Source organism: Lutjanus erythropterus, chromosome 5, assembly GCF_056507025.1.
Source record: "Lutjanus erythropterus isolate fLutEry1 chromosome 5, fLutEry1.hap2, whole genome shotgun sequence".
NCBI lineage: Eukaryota > Metazoa > Chordata > Actinopteri > Lutjaniformes > Lutjanidae > Lutjanus > Lutjanus erythropterus.
The window spans coordinates 40136123-40154206 of record NC_139321.1 but is presented as its reverse complement, the minus strand read 5'-3'; the positions used below and the strand labels follow the sequence as shown (position 1 = coordinate 40154206).

The 18084-nt window shown below is 38.2% G+C and overlaps 1 protein-coding gene across 1 annotated transcript in view; it reads left to right on the top strand.

The window, feature by feature from the left end:
* Positions 1-11943, top strand: part of cplx2b (complexin 2b) — a 78086-nt gene extending 66143 nt beyond the window's left edge. The window contains exons 3-4 of the mRNA XM_084719807.1: positions 6322-6497; positions 9944-11943. Of these exons, the coding sequence (XP_084575933.1) occupies positions 6322-6497; positions 9944-10141 (374 nt within the window). The 3' untranslated portion in view covers positions 10142-11943. The remainder of the gene's footprint in view (positions 1-6321; positions 6498-9943) is intronic.
* Positions 11944-18084: the final 6141 nt, after the last annotated feature.

Genomic DNA, 18084 nt, shown 5'->3' with positions numbered 1-18084 from the left:
GTTCACAAACACGAGAGGGAACCACACAGTCTGTAAAGCCACATTTCTTCTGAGTAATTTGCTCTGGTCCCTCAGAAATGTTCTCCTTTGGCTCCTTAAAGAGGCAGTAATTCAGGTTTTTATTACCACAGAACACTAAATGACCACAATATATCTGTGAGGGTTGATGGGGCTGGTAATCAGTAGTGATGATTGAACCATAAATGTTTAATGACCTTCCTGGCTTTCAAAAGTAACTTTCAGTCTTGTAATGTCCTCAAACCAAAAACACCACACTGAAGTCAGTAGAGAAATCTAAGAACTCCATTCTACTCCTAAACGTACACATAGACAGCATGGATACCGCGGACACCTATACGCCGTATTATACTTTCTTTCCTTCTTTCTACAGCCCTTTTTTGTTTTCTTCTGCATATAAATACAGATACATTTTAAAAAAGCTAATCACAAACTAAATTGTCAGAAAATTGCGATGGTGTCAGAGATTTAACTGCAGCCAATGCGTCCCGCCTCTTTTGCTCTCCCCACAGATTGTTTATCTGCATATTTTCTCACAAAGACAGTTCCAGGCCAGTCTCACTCCCAGCTTGTCAGATACTGACGAAATGTCCCCCGTCTCTCTGGGAGTCAGACAGGACCAGGGAGGGACACCTGGGAGACTGGGGTTTGTGTCCCATGTGTAATCAAAACATCATTAAAAGTTATAAAACAAATGACAGTACATGCTTCATGAGGCAAAGTCATTTCACTTTAGTTTTGTGAATTGCTTCAGTGACAGATGATTTATGTATGTCATGTGACTTTCCTAGTCATGGTAACCCCAAACATCATGTTATCATGAACCCAAGCATGTAGTTTTTGTGTCTAAATCTAACAAATACTACTAAAGGTACCTTCTGCCTCACTATGAGATGCTGTGGTGGTATATGAAGAGTTAGGAAGAGAACACATTAATCATTCTGCCATAGGGGAAAAAAAATACTCTGGCTTGTTTGTATTTCTGTGAACCATATACAGTCGTCTTGAGCAGCGCGAAATGGAAGATACAGCAATAGTGCCCCTGCAAAATAGAATTGTGATCTTTATAAATTGCTAACGTTCATACAAATAGCGACCAAGCACTTGCCAACTTGCCATTTTAAGCCTGTAGGTTAAATTTTATTTATCATTTTTATTTCCCGTGGCAAGAGGAGACACAGACAGCAGATGCTGTCTCACTGCCTGAAACAGGCAACCAATGGCAGGCTTATAGCTTACACACTCAAACCTGCATACAACCAAAGCCCACTCATTTGTGATCGGTTAATACTGTTTGGACTACAAACAGAAACCAGAACACTTTCAATAAAAGAAGCTTGTCCCTTGCCTCAAGATCCTTCTTTCATTTGTTAATTGGGTTTCTCAAGTCTCTAGCTACAGAGGCAGATGAATACAATTACAATAATGAAATGAATGATTGAATGAATTATGAAATTTGAATAAAATCTCTACTGGCACTAAAAAGTCATTAATAGAGAAGGAACAATGGGGCAAAAGAGAGGGGAAGTCCCTCCCCTTTTGGTGGACCCCACTTTGGAATTAATATGAACATCAAGACACGAATCATTTTCTGGTTTGAACTGTGTCATGAATTACATCCATGATGTTTGTCAGTTTAAGACATAATTTTAGGGGCAATAAGATAATGTTACAAGGGACAGCAATCTTTGTGCTGATGATGTTACCACAAACTGCAACTTCTGTGTCATGTAAAACTATTTTTTTAAATTGGAAAAACATAATACATGTAATATAGAGTTCAAACGGGAACAAAAAAACGATTTGTCATTGACTAACGTTCATATTTTTTCCGAAGTTAGGTCACACCAGAAAGTCGTTGCCCTCTATACCGTCTGTGTGGCTTGACTAAAGAAGATAAAACAATCAGTGTAATTTACTTTGATAAGTCCGTCTTTAGTATTCTACCCAGTAGTCAATAGATTCAAGCTGGTTTGGAGTCAATCACATTCAGTGACCCTCTGAAGGACTAATGACCTTGAATCTAAATGCTGTCAAGAAGCTTCACACCAACAACATAATTCTGTTTTACAAGATTTATTTATTTATTTGGGGATAGTTATGCAGCTTTTATACCCATGCATGTCCACAAATAATCTCCTCGGTGGAGAGACATATGTATTTAGCTCTTATTCTGGCTAAAGAAAGGTGCTAGATGGCAAACCAGGCCGCCAGCCATGCTTTCCTCTCACCAGCGCCTCAGAGGCAGATCAATACCCAGATGAAGTTTTCTCTCTGCTGGAGAATCCATAATTCATACACGCTAAGGTGGTCCTGTATTTACTATCGATCAGACGGAGGTAACAGCAGCAACATCGATAGGCCGGAGGGAGTCGCTTTCACGTCTAGAGAGCAGCTCCTGTCACAGATAAAGACGTGAGCCCATTTTAGGAGCAGAGGCAGAGAAAATGCCTGAGAATGGAGCTGAGGGAACTAGAGGCACCTGTGTGCAAGGCATTTAAAGGGATAGTTCACCCAAAAGTGAAAATTCAGTCATTATCTACTCACTTTAATGCAGATTGAAGGTCAGGTTTAGTTTTTTAGTCCACAAAACACTGTTGGAGTTTCACAAGACAACAGTGTCGCAGAATCTCCCAAACTATGGAAATGAATGGTGACCAGTTTTCAAACAACAGAATAAAAACATGAAATGCCTCCATACTGCTCATCTGCTGTAATCCAAGTCACCTAAAGCCCCAACATGCCAGATTGACTAAAAAAAATTATTTACGCCATGTTTTTATCCTGAATCTTCACTGTAGATCCTTAGTTTGGAGGGATGTTTATGTGCACATGCACACTGTCTGAACTGTGTGTGTGGTGTGACGGTGTGCAAACAGCATGTCGGGATGTGAGAATCTGCTTCTCTTCTGTAGATAAAATTGAATCTTTGAGTCTTAGAAATCCCCCAAAATTGTATTTCAATTTACTGAAGCTATTTGCTTTGACATTTAGGTTTGTTTTCTTGATGTGAGGAAATATAGAGATTGAGATGGCCTGTTAACTCAGCCTAAAACCATTTATTTTTTGTAGTTGTAGTTATAGAAATATTTAATGTGTCCATGCATTCATCAAGATGATATATGGTGAAGAGGAAATGGCAGTAACAATGGTCATGAATGTTCATTAAAGCACAAATTAGTTCTCCCAAGATTTATCAGTAAGGCCTGTTGTGAACCAGGTTGTGATGGTTTGTCATTTTTATATTTTTTAAATGTTTTTTCTGGGTCCCCACAAAAAAAAAAAAAAAAAAAAAAAAAAAAAAAAAAAAAAAAAAAGTCAGGGAAACACTGCAATACATCATGCAGTGTAACTTTTCTATTTTGAAATACACTGTTTATTGATGTATTAACTCATAGTGTATGTTTTGTGGGACACTTCTCCAGAAAAGGTCTCCACAGGTTTTCTCACAGTTCTGCAAAATCTAGAAATGTCAATAATTGCAACCCATAGGACATTATTTTCAGCCATTTATTGAATAAGAACAGGCAGAGAAGAGCAGCCGTTTAAGCAAGAGCCTTATCATTATATTATTCTGTTAGTTTACATTATTTGTGTCACTAAATTGTTTAAATAAAACTTAAACTGAGAAAAAGCCATTCTTTTTGTATCTTATAAATTATTAATGATTATTAATCATTTGATTATTAATGTGTTCATTTCTGGTTAAGGAAAATGCAGAAAAATTCCAATCCTAGGATACAGCAGTATGAGATCATTCTCAGTTATCCTGTCCCCAGATGAAAGTGGTTTTAATTTGGCCAGCTGTATTTCCCTGTTGTTTAAAATATTGGCATGGCAGTGTTTAATGCTGGACAGATTGTCGTGTGTTATTGCATTGTTTCTCAAACTTTTTATATCGTGTGCCTTCTCAGAAAACACTTACCATCCTACTGTTTTGCAGTGTTTGGTGCTAGCAGGTTAAACCAACACTTCACTGGTGCTTTTTAAGTAGCCACTTTCACCTGTGTTCTCTTCACTGTCGTCCACTTCATTTTCAACAGAAATGTTCTCCTCCTGAGCTGCACTTCTCTTTGTAATAGCTCCCATTTGGAGGCATGATTACAGCAATCATTTGCATTCTCATAATTTCATCTCCGCTTACTATATTCCCATCACAGTTTTGCTTGTAATTAGTGGATGGATGACACATGTGCACACTACATGCATGATGGTGACTACATAGTGGGCTGATATTGAAACATTTATATGATCTGGTATTTTATGTATTTTGATTAGTAATATTGTAATATTTGTATTGTAACATATGTTTTTAAATTCATTTATTTATTTATTTATTTTTTTTAATTAAAATAGAAGACAAAAGTGGATACAGACATAAGGCATCAGCAGGATGAATGGGATCCTGACAGTCAGTAATGTCATGCCTAAATATTCTTTTTCCTAAGTTGCTAATTTGTCCAGACAAAGTGTTCAGTTTTATTATGATAAATGATAATCTTGCATGTTCAATTCAATCAAACAGATGTAAATATGAAATTATTTCACTTCTGGACATTCAGTGGGATCATTTCTCCAAGAAAATCAATGTAAGGAGAAAGGACGCTGAGATTTACAGGCAATATTGAGTTTGTCAGTATGCCTTTTCCTCTGTGTTAGACATTAGGCCCTTTCCCATACACAGAGCTGGCCTGGCTTGACTTGGTTTGACTCGACTCATCAGCCCAGCACATGGGGGTTTACATTCCCATTACAACAGGGATACCGTCTTGAATGTGTGTCTTTTAAGTAAAGATGAGCTTGAGGAGGCTCAAGTCGAGCAGCTGTATAGCAGTGGATAAACCGGTCATATATGTCTCTGGGATAAACACACTGCTTAATTTCTTCATAATAAAAGTCCCCCATTGTTTCATTATTTGAATGCTTTTATTGTGAAGCAGCACAAACAGGAAATCTTTTCATTTTGGGTTCAGCAGTAACTTAATAAGACCCCAACACAGCTTAAAGCCAATATGAAATGGTAAAATAATGCAGATACCTGAAAGTACAAACAGCGGCAGAAGAGAAACTACTTTTCAAAGCACAAAGATTCAGTTAGAAGCTACAGAAGTACTGAGAGATGAACATAAAGAGACTTTAAGAAACGTCTTTCTCTCTGCTCTCCTGCACACACGAGCTGAGTATCACAACACTCGCTTGTTCAAGGGGGAGAAAAGGAGGGTTATCACGGGTTGGCTGTGACTGGTGAAACGTCATCGCAGCTTGCTTGGAGGCAGGTTGGCCTGGCTTTGGCCCCACTCCAGGTAGGTCCATGTCAGGTGTGGCTCGGTGCAATAAAAGTGCTAATGGAAATGCAAATCAGCACAGCATGCTTTGACTCGGCATGCCCAAAAGCAGCAGTGGAAAAACCCCAATAGGGTCCTAAAATAATCCTTCAACATGCTGAAATCTAATGTTTTTAATTAGCTAGTCACTTTGTTAGCTTTTAAGCCTTTCAATGCATATTGTGGTGCTGATTGTTTTCCCCTCAGAGTTTGATGCATTGCATTCTGTCTCTATGTGACGCTGATTAATTGCTTAATTAAATGTATGTTGCTTAAAAGTTTTAAGCGAAGTGATTTAATGTTAATTTGTTATTGCCAGTCATTCTTCAAGACCTCTGGCCTTGAATAAAATTCAGATGTGGACCTGCTAAACAGAAATACAACTTGTACCTCATACATTAGTCAGGTCTATTTCAAAGTGAAGGTAAACGGCCTACCTGGATGAGGAGGCACAGGTAGTGACAGATGGCTGACACCAGATGGAAGAGCGCGACTTCCTCTGTCTCAGCAGTACTTTGAAGTATTTCCAGCTGGCTGTTCATCTTCCGTCTTGTTTTCTAAGATGCCTCAAGGATCTTCAGGGAACCCCGTCGCCACATAATCCTCAGAACTGCCAACGCAGTGTTTTCAAAGTTGTGTATGACAGACGGACGTGGGTGTCAGTACACACGTGGTATATTGTCATGTGTTTCTATTCATATACAGTAGTTCATATGAGTTTAGTTTTAAAAAGCAGTAACAAAGTCTGGATGGGAGGAATCAGTGTACTTCTCTCTACGCTTTTACCTAAATCTTGCGGTTGATGATTACATTCAGGTACCCAAATCTGGCTGGAAAAAATCAGGCAGATGTTCCTTATCCTCAAGCAGCAACAAACGTCTGTCACTTTTTTTATGACAAATGCGCAGATATTTAGCATCTTTAAATGACACAGTCAGTCCATGTTTACCTCTAATATCTGCATGTCTTTTCCATCCAGGGGCCACCAAAGACATGGGTAAGATGCTGGGTGGGGAGGAGGAGAAGGACCCGGATGCAGCCAAGAAGGAGGAAGAGCGGCAGGAGGCACTTAGGCAGCAAGAGGAGGAGAGGAAGGCCAAACATGCCCGCATGGAGGCAGAGAGGGAAAAAGTACGACAGACCATCAGGGACAAGGTAGGAAACCCTCCTCTGGTGTGACTAAGGCTGTAACCTTCTGACTCATGTCCTTTTCCACTTTAGAAACTTAACAACCTTTTATACTTAAGGAGGTCAAAACTCCAGAACAACTCTGTTGTCAGACACATTCTATCTTGTGGCCTTCATAAGGATTATCATAAAACAGTATCATAAAATGGTTCATTTTATTTTATCTTAGCTTTTCCATTATTGAGACACTTGTAAGCTATACTACCTCGGCTCCATGTACCTGTGTGTGACGGCTACGTCACTGAACTGCTGTGCCTTGCACGCCTGTGATGTTCACACAGACTTCTAACATGCTGTGTTCCTCACAGAAGGAAACCAATCACAGCACCGGCTCTTAACTGGGAGTGGCTGGCTTTTAATGTTGGATTGTTTTTACTGGGGTGAAAAATACCACATAATTCATGTATATACTGCCCCTGAAGACAGAAAGAAATCTCAGTTATTTAACAGACTTGGAGAACTTCGTACAGTCAGCTTCAATCTAATTTCAAGTTGTGATTTTAATACAATTACATCAGAAAATGACTGTCCTTTTTGTTTTGGATTGTATTTCTATGTTGAAGTTTTTATAGGTGTTTCTATAGGCTTTGTGTAGCAGAGTGGTTCTACATGCAGGTCAGTGCATCATCAGGTGGTTTCAGAGAGTTACAAGCTTCTGTAAATGCATCATGAAAACAATACAGCATGTATTGATATTAGAAAATGGACTTTGTAATTTGCACTTTGGACTATTTAAGTATTTTTAAAAGCAAGTACTCTAGTACTTAACTTGAGTAAAATATTGACTGATCAACTTTCATTTGTAGTTGAATAATATTTGACCAGGAGTATCTATACTTTGACTGTACTGAGGTTGAGTACTTTGTACATCAATGGATGTCAATATGTCAGGAAGTGTTCATTCATGAAAATGGCATCAAAGAGTAAAAAGAACTTTGGAGAGTGACGTTCTGCTTCAGAGATCCATAATGGAAAATCTGTCATTTTAACAGCGTCAGCAGTACATCATTATAACAAGTATACACAAACATCACACAACAGCTGCTGGGCACTGACTCATATAGGAGATTCAGATTTACACAATAAATGATGATAAACCAACAACCACTGACACTGATATTTACTCACAAAGCAGGCGATGATCTGATAGTAAGCATACAGTATACACAAATATCATACAACAGCAGCTGGGCACTGACTCATATTATTAGGGCAGATTTACACAATAAATAATGATCATGATGATAAAACAGCAACCACTGAAACCATTATTTAATCACAAAGTAGTCGATGGTCTGATAGCAATAGTACACAAAGTACACACTAACATGACACAACAGCGCCTGGGCACTGACTAATATAGGAGAGCCAGATTTATGCAATAAATGATGATGATAAAACAGCGGCCAGTCACATATTTAGGATTACAGCAAAGCACTGAATCATCACACTAATAGTTCATATTAGACTCAGAGGGGAACCCTGAGGGCCATGTAGGCCTTCAGAGAGCGCCTAACATATCACTATTTTGAATATTATATTTAAATATATTATATTTATGTCATATTACATTTATGTATGTATCTATCAACTTTGCTTCAGAAAAGAAAGGGTTACTGTCCTGAAAACTGCAAAGTAGAGTTATCCAATCAGATTTTTTCCTTGTTGTATCTAAACAGAGAAAGGTTAGATCTGGCTCACTCATTGGTTAGGACTTCATCACTGGGACACAAGGTCAACAGCCTCTGTTCATTTATTAAGTGGCAGGTGAATTAACCAATCACATTTTAATTTACAGTGGGTGGGACCAAAAATCATCCTCATAGGCCTTCTAGAAGACCAGCGATATCTTGCTTGCGATAAAACAGTGGAGACTGATGCTAGGTTGCTAACTTGATAGTGCTGCCTTTTTCAAGTCTGACTTTCACAGTCTAATGGAAGATCTGCAAAGGACTGTGTTATTTAGGAGACTGAGATTTCGTTCGTCCCAGAGAAAAAAAAATGTTAGAAAACAATTTTCAGACACTTGAATCTTCTTTTTTAAAGTTACTTCCATCAGTGCAGCACAGCAGACAGAGCTGTGTTGGTAGACAGAAATAATAGAACTGGAGATCTATGCAACATGTAACTGTGTGTGTTACTGAAACAGAGAAATAAGAAACTCAGAATGATTCATATAGATTATTACAGCTCTTAATATCAAACACAAACTGAATTATAACTGATCCAAACAATAGTAACAGAGTAAATGACAGTTATCTACTGTTTAATACAAGTTTAAGTACAGAAAACTATGTGGCAACTACACATTACAAACATGTCACAAGCTACCTGCTGCCTGCCGCTTATTCCAGCAAAATCTTTTTCCATTGTGCTGCATTTCTTGGTGTGTCTGGCTAGATTTTGGCTGAACTAAAGTCCCAGCTCTAACACTACTGATAAGGCTAATATTACTACTATTATTATTATTACTGTACAGCAGCAGCAGTGCATGAAAAAGTTGTCTTACGTCATTCTGATGCTCCCAAAGTGTTCTGGATTTACACTAATCATGTCCTGTATCTCCCTCTGCAAGAACGACAAATATTAGCTTGCTGCTCCACTGGCAAAGAGTTTGCAGAGGTACCGCACTGTGTGAGCTGCAGGTGCTGCTGTCAGTTGTTTATTCTGATCCGTCAGGGACGGTCGTGTCTAGAAGGGACTCCATGACAGATCGCGCAAAGGGTGATAATTTCATCCGAAACACTGAGTACAAATCTTCTGGAGTTTTGCAGATCAAGGGCTCCCTTCTAGACACAACAGAAAGGAAGGTGTGCGTAGCTCCAAAAATAAAAAATCAATGTGGTGGCCAATGTTGATATTGTGATGGGCCGCCACAAAAAATTAATGTATGGAAAACACTGACAATTCAAACAAAATGTATCAGTAAAGCTGTAACTAAAAATTCATTCTGCATCTGATTTTTGGGTGTGCCAGCTGCCCCTTTGGGTGGCTCAGGAGCACCCTGGCACACCCATGGCTACGCTATTGATATAAATACAAGTTTAGACTATATTTTACACAAACTTTATGTCATGGTTGACTTGTTAAGCTGTCTGATTACAACTACCACCAAAATAACAACTGAATTGTAAAGATTTCAACTGTCTCATGAATGCTGATACATAAAGTTTTGCATATCTTGACAAAATCTTACAGGAAGAAGTTTATTCTTTTCACATTCAGATTATTATGTGACACTACAACTCTACTGAATTTATTCCCTTTTCTTAAATAAGGTACATCTATTCATTGCAAAAATTTCAATAGACCTGCAAAGTTTTAACAGCAAAAAACTATCCCTTACTGGTTTTCTTCAACCTTCTTATTCACCCTTATTTTCTCTCCCAAACATCTCTCCACCATCTTTTCAGTATGGGCTGAAGAAGAAGGAGGAGAAAGAGGCGGAGGAGAAAGCGGCCATGGAGCAGGCCTGTGAGGGATCACTGACACGCCCGAAGAAGGCGATCCCACGGGGCTGCGGAGATGACGATGAAGAGGACGAGGAGAGCATCCTCGACACCGTCCTCAAGTTTCTGCCTGGACCTCTACAGGACATGTTCAAGAAGTAAAAAAAAAAGCAAAATAAATCAAACGAACCCTAAATTCAGGGTCCAGTCTGGCCTGGGCTAGGCTGCGGGGCAAAGGGAGGCGGGGATGCTTGCATCTGGGAGTTTGGGTGGAAAGGGTTGAGTGAACTTTGAGTGTTGCAGCTTTGGGGGAAAGAGATACCGGGGGGGATACTGGTGTGGGTATTTTTCACGCAGGCAGGGTTTGAGAGTAGATTCGGGGCATGTAGAAGTTCCTGGGAGCAAAATGGATTCGGGAGTGGGGTTCTTGCCAAACTGTTAGAGGCTACACACTGCCTTTCTAGAAATCTTTTACTTTGTTCTTTTCTACTCCTCGACGATTGCGTCATTCTTCCCCTTTTTATTTGCCAAGATTGCTGTACAACCTTTCAACTGCCACTTAGCACATTTCTTACAATTCGTATGTTTTTTGTCCTTTTCCTGTTGTTATTTTTACACAGATTATGGTCAGACATTTTGATTGGTTGACTATTATCTGTAGACAGGCGATGGTGACCAATGGAGAACAGTATTCCCTTAAAGAAGGGCAGTGGACACTTCTGTCCTCTTGCTTCTGTGGTTTCTCAAATGGCACTGCCACCATATTTTCCAGTAGATGAAGCATGTTGTGTTTATTTTAATGGGTGTTTTCTACTTTTATGAACCTGGTGTAGGTCTTTATATTGAGAAAAAAAAAAAGATCAGCATTTGAGTTTTTAGGGACATGTGCCTTCATATCATCTCCTCCAGCAGAGGAATTGTAAATGAGGGTTTCATTTTCAGTCAAACAGGTTGTTGGTAGCATGTAGGCAAGGAAACAACGTTGGACACTTTTGGAATAATGTATTTGATACAAAGTAGGCTTGTTGGCATTTTTTGGGGTTTCCAGAAGCAGTTGTTCAAACTGAGTACTTCTGTCCACACAACTATTAAAGAACATAATCTGGTGTCACCTTTATAAAATATTCTAAGCCTCTCAGCTAGTTAGATGGCCGTTATCTTAAAAAAAATGAAATTTAAGATCTTGAACATGTGAAGAATTCATGTCAATATGTGACTTTTCAATCATAGGGAGTTTGGAATAGATTTTCTTTAGCTCAAGTTATCATTCATGCAAGCATACAAGACAGCCTGATCTCACTAAAAGGTGTATGAATAACACCAGTGTCATTTTATGTGTTATCACAACGTCTTTTTTGCTTTTCGTATCATTTCTCGCCATTTAGTCGGAACTGAGCTTTTTTGTTTTTAGAGAAAAAAATGTTAGGTGACGGAGTATAAATGATAAAGTGTGCACATGGAGAGGCTTTGGGTGGATGTGTTGGTCAAACACAGGACTTTCATCCAGGAGGGTCCTGTGTGAAATCAACCGTCAGCACTGATGTATTTTAACTTTTGAATGCAAGTAACTTACGTAACATACTTATGTCACCTATTTAACTTAACTTAACATCTCTAATCCAAAACATTATCTCTTCCTAACCCTAACCAGTTAGTTTTGGTGTCTCAACTTAACCAAACTGCAACTGTTTCACAACGTCAACTACGACAAAGGTCTCCATGATGATGAAGGTCACCTGACTGTTGTTACCATATCCAAAACTCATAAAATGCACCAGACTAAATGGCATTAAATGAGTTGTGAAAAGCCTTGGCAGGGTTCAACGTCAATGGTTTTTTTCATGGTCAGAAATCTACTTGCCCAAAGTCAATTTTTACTTGCCTCTGTAGCGTCTGTAAAATAACAGAAAATTGTGAAAAATGTCCATCCCAGTTTGTTAAAATCCAAAGTGATGTCTTACAATATCTTGAGAAGACAAAAGATATTCAGTATAAACTGATATTAAATGGAGACAAGCAGGAAATCTTTATATTTGAGAGTCTGAAAACAGTCATTTTGCATGAAATTTATTCATAGTTTAACTCCTTTTCACTGCTTGCTCTTGGACAAGTGAGTTGCCAGATATACTAGCCCAACATGGCATTTTACTTGCCCTGGGAAAATGAACAATCATTATTGTTGAGCCCTGTTAAGGATGCATAGACATGATACATTAAAAAAGCAGTGTGCTATTTATACACCATCCCATGAGATCATGTTGAATAAGACCCATTATACCTGCTTTGTGTTTACGTTTCAATAATAAATCACAGCTGTTTTGTCCAAAACTTACAGATTTATAAAGACATCCTGATTTTAGGTAGTGTGGTCCCCATAGACAATCAAAGCATTGACCACTTGGAAACAGTGAGGGAAGCCGGTACTATACATGTTGTCATTTCCTGTCATATGATTGGTTAAAAGAGGCACTTGGTTAACTGATTGCTATTAAGTGGCTCTTAATTTCAACTTTTTTTTCCTTCTTCACACATGAATGCAAATGCCAGGTGACACCTGGGTTGTTTTTACTTACTTGCTTTAATTATTACTTTTTTGTGAATGTTGTGCCAGTTTACTTTAATGCAACCGAAATTGTGATTTTATTCGCATTCCAGCTGAGGTAACCTTCCTCCTCATCTTTTAATGCGTGAGTTTACCTTGATTGACGTTCATCGACATCGAGACCAAAGAAATACTGGTGAGACCTTACTATTTCTTTTGTCGCCGCCGAAACGAAGACGTGCATGCCGAACCTGGTTATTGTTGTACGTGCGAGGCCTGCGGGAGAAACACGGCAGCCTGTTCAGCATGTGCATGCATTCCAAAGACCACCACTAAACTAAAATGATACTACTCTCCTATTTCCTCCTATTTGTCCAAAAGTATTCCATGGCTAAATAAAACTAGATAATTTAACTGTAGACTGAGCCTTAGAAAACTGGTTTGTGAGTCGTCGCATCTCACTGCCTGAAGAGCTCACTTAGAGCCGAGTATATTCTGCATCCCGCATCTCTTAATCCAACGAAATATCATAGTGATTTGTCATATAGCATTTAAGTAGATGTACTGTAAATGGAAACGATCTCTATTTAGTGAAACTACCTTAATATATGGACATTTATCGGTAAAACAAAGCATGTTGGTTATTCCTAAATGATCCGGTGGCTTTTCAGTGGTTAGTTATGCGACGATATATGATTTATACATTGTTCCACGAGTTTGTAACTTAAAATAATATTTAGGTTTAATAAGAGTAATGATGAAGTTGTCATACGCACTATAAAAGCATTTTCTTTTTTTCATTTTCTAGCTCAGATAGGACTTTTCACTAGACAAAGCCATATTGTTTAGATTGCAATAATTACTTAAAATGATAAAAAGAGAATATTTCATCGAAAGTCAAGTGTCTCATGTTTGTTTTCTGTAAAGTTAGAGAAAAGATATTTGCATATCTGTTTGTAAATCTTCACCAATCTTGTATCTTTAAAGATGTATACTAATGTATACGCAAAGAAAATGTATGTTAAAAAAAAGGAAGCCATTGTTATAACTGTCTCAGTGTACTACATGTGTACTGTAAGTGTGTGTGTTTATATGTGTGTGTCTTTCTACATGTCTGTGATGTGAGACCATGTTGTTGACTCATATAGTCCTGGTTTATACTACGTAAATGTGTCTTTGAACTATTATGTGCACAGGCAGAAGCTAGCTCCCTAGTTCTGCTATGTCTAAGAAAAAAAAACAATAACAAAAAAACTTAACACATTCCTTTCAAATGTTGAGCATGCAAATGTTTGGTAGAGAAGAGAATACACCAAATGTCAAAAGACAAAAAAATAGACAATTTCCTGTTTCTGTAGGAGTCTCCAGGCAACAGAATCTGTGCATTGGATCCAGAAAGATCAGCTGTGCGATGGGCTTGTTGCGTGTTCGATGGTCTTTGTTGTCTGAGGTTTGGTGAAGCTTGAGGTTGTGATCACCCATCAGGAGGTTTGTTATTCAGCTGAGTCAAGAAGCTCATAAAAACCAAAAGCTGTGTCCCAGTTCTACATTATAAGTAGTTTGAGTAGTAGCTAGAAGTGTGTTCACACAGAAAATATGATAAAATTAAGTAAACTCAAACACGTCAGTTTGCAGATTAAAGGCTGATTTATGCTTAACATTCGATATGCACACGCTCATTTCATCCGGCCATCCGGACAAACTGGAACAGTCGCATGTCGCAAAGTGTTTAAAGGCCACACAGACCCCCACTGCCTCTGCTTTTTTCTCTTTCTCAAGAACAGACTTGGGCAAAATGTGGCCCGGGGAATTAAAAATCTAGCGAAGACACTCAATAGCATTTTTCTCACCATTAAACTGATATCAGACTTTTATTTTGAAAGGGGTCAGTGCTGTGTGCATTGGTAATGATAATGAACACTTTATTCACTCAGTGCCCTGAAAAATAATTGCCCAGCCCCGCTTAAGAGGTACATTATTACAACCTCCTCCAGTGTTGCCATGTTTTTGTTGTCTGTCCACAAGCCAACCAATTGCAAGTATAGGGAGACGCAATGTACAGTACTCATGTACAGTGACAACAGTGCATACGTATACGTATGGTCATGTGTAGTTCTTTAGTGCGCTTGCATAACTGCAATGTGAAACCAAAACTAACCTGATCAGTTATATACGACGTATGCGATTTTTTGCAGCATTAGTATGGAATGCAGATAAACACTGTATACTTTTTAGTATTAGTGTATAGTGTGAGATTGGGACACAGCTTCTGGTAGTTGGTTGCAATTTACCAAGCAGTATAGAGTTAAAGATGTAGTTATTTCCATGGCCACAAACTCCAGTTCTTAGAAATACTAGTGGTTGCAGTCCTCCATCATTATCCAAACTGGATCTACTGAGTCACATTACTGGCTATACTGCTGCACAAGACAGGCATATCCTGCTGCATCCTGACACACATTGATCCATTAATGCATATTTCCAAGCAGACACACTTTTCAACTCTCACTCAGAAAATGTGCAGTTTTACAGTCCAGATAGTGAAGATATGATGTGCTCGGGGCCTCAATTACAGCAACGAGTTGCAATATGGCCGTCATTTTTTTTTTTGCACTGCAGTAAGCAATTCTGGAGAAAGGTAGTTAATTGTTGGGTCTAATTCCCAGGTTGTCAAACACTGATGCTTTGGGTTGGTGATCTACTAGCTCACCAGAATGGCTGACTGCACTTTTTATGACTGAAAAAGGCAACTGAGACATTGTCACATGATGGTTCAGATTAATTTGACAAAAATGATTTGAAATGAGGTGATCACGACCTTAAGACATCAACTCTGAGATTAGTGGAAGGCTTTTAAAAAAAAATGGGGGATGTGCAATTTAAAAAAAGAATAGATACTGTAATTAAATTATTTGCTTTTTTATGACATAGGTGTCGTACAGAAACTCAATTTTAATTTCTATTTAAAATACGTCATGCAAATTGTCTCTATATAAGAGACCAACCTGCAGAGAGATTTATTTTGATGCAGTTGCTTTGCTCATTATCATAAACTAACCACCCATATTGGAATAATGCATGAGCCTTAGCCACGTAGTTTGAAATGGTGCGGTGCAGAATCTGAGGTGTTTTTTAGTACTGTATGCTTTATTTGAGTTGTCTGAGGAGAATCAACTTGATTTATTTTATTTATTACATCAACACAGGGATTCCCACAATTCCTCCTGCCGGGTGCCAGGCCAGTTTCACCTACAGCACGTGGATTAAGTTTATTCAAGCCTTGTATCTCTTGGGTGGTTAGGGGAAAAAAGGGGACATTAATCCTAGACTAGGCTTAATTCACGAGCCCTTCATGGGAACTACAGCCATACATCCTCTGTATGTAAAATAGTCTCTCAGCGGGACACGTCTCGAGGCATCACAACATGTGAACTGCCTTTAAAAAGGGCTATTACCATGTCATCTGTATGTAAGGTTAGTGGTAACTCATCTGTCACATCTGTGCTTGTCCTGGCGTGAAGTGTTGCTGTTCTAATTCATTCTGGTTGCATGAGATACTTAAGTGTGGAAAATTGTGTTTGTGGAGCCGCTGTGGCTTTTCAGTTTAGATAAATCCTTGGGTTGATAGAGAATAGTGTTAAAGCAACGAGTTGTCCTTCTAACTAAGTATTATTTTACATGGAATATATAAACTGTATATTTTCCTAACACAGACGTAGATTTGGGTGAATGAGAGAGATGAAAACTGCGAGTGTAGATTTTGACACGAAAGGCCTCAAAGACATTAAACAGCTACATCAAATCCTGGCTTCTCTAAAACGTCTCGGCTCAAAGGCCGCCATCGATGGGATGGTTTTAGGGGAGACTCGATCTGAAGAGAATGCAACTGAAAAACTGGATTATCAAAGCATCTTCTGTTGTCAGGAGCCCAGAAACATTCAGAGAACTGAGAAACAGGCTTGGCTTAGAACTGCCATTCAAAACCACAGTTCATCCTGCCCTCAAAAAGCAAAGATTCTTTATTAGCTTTGGTGATATTTCTCATGACTTTTACAATGTATCAACATAAAATCATTTATACTGGCAGTGTGCTAAAGACATGTAAGGAAGGGTGTTAGGACCAGGCATAAGGGAAAAAACAAAAGGAGAAAAAAAATATTTTGCATTTTCAGAATAAAATAGGGAACAAAAGTTAAGTTTAAGTTTTAGTGACGGGCATTTAAAAAAGTAAATCAAAGAAGGGCTTTTTATGAGAATAAAGTTGAAATGTCAAAAATGAAGTTAAAATGTTGATAATAAAGTCTAAATGTTAAGAATAAAATTGAGAGCTATATTTCAAGGATAAAGTCAAAACACTATTTCAAGTTTATTCACAACATTTTGACTTAATTCTCAAAGTGCAAAGACCACTTCCTCCTCTGGTTCATCTTTTTTATGCACAGCACTAACACACTGTAAAGAAAAAGAGACAACTCAAGAGTTCAAGGCCACTAACTGCAATCGATTTTTGAGTTGTGAGCTCAACTCAATCCCTTGTAATTTTAAATTAAACTGAACAAAAGTTTTGCCTATGATCTTAATTTGAGATCATTTCCTCTTCTTTTCTTAGATAAGCATGAACAATTGAGTTTTCAAAACTCAAAAAAATACATTTTGTATAAATTATGTATTTGAAAAAATTGGTCCCAGTGAGCAGTGAATCTGTAGGTGCATAAAATACTACCTAAAGTATTCACTTTCATGTCAAGGAGTGTTCTAGATTATTTTTGAAATATAATTTTTGGGGTTTCTAAAACTCAAAGATTCAAGTTTATCTAAAGTAGAAAAGTAGAAAAAGTAGAAAAAAGTAAATTATCTCAAAAGATTAGTAGTTGGTAAAACCTTTTCAAAACTAATTCTCAACATTTCAAATGTATTCTCAAAATGCAAAATTTAAAAAACAAAATAGTCTTTCTCTTCTGACTTTCTCCCCTTATGCCTGCCCTTAATACTCTCATATAGACATGCTATAAATGTTTACTTCTTTGTACTTTATGAAATGCAGTGAACGACTGAAATGGAGATAAGGTTTTTAAAGTTTACTTTAAACTTTATCGTTCACCCAACTCCAAACTGGCTGGACTTTTCTGAATGATGTCATGACATTTGCCTTTTTCGTAACATTTTTACGTACACTTACAAATATTATTGTGACTGCCCTGCTGATTCCTGCCAGTAAATCCAGAAGTGAAAGCGAACGCGTCTTGTTCGGTGAACGTCTCGCCGAGACGTCACGTTAAGGAGCACATCTTATCGCCACGTTTACTGTCCCTCCAGTGTAAGCTGAGATTTTGGTGAGCTCTCGTTAGCTGTGAGCACAAACTGTTACTGTGAAGAGAAACTCTCTGAATACATTCCAGTCTTTTTGGCATTTGCACTAGAATACGTTGAAATGTTACACTAACAACGGTTATGGCATCCTAGCAACACTATTAACTACCTGTATTTTTTTTCCACCTGCCTTCTAAACGGTAAAGTTGAAAGGTATGAGATGTAAAAACATTTTACCTACCACCGTAGCGAC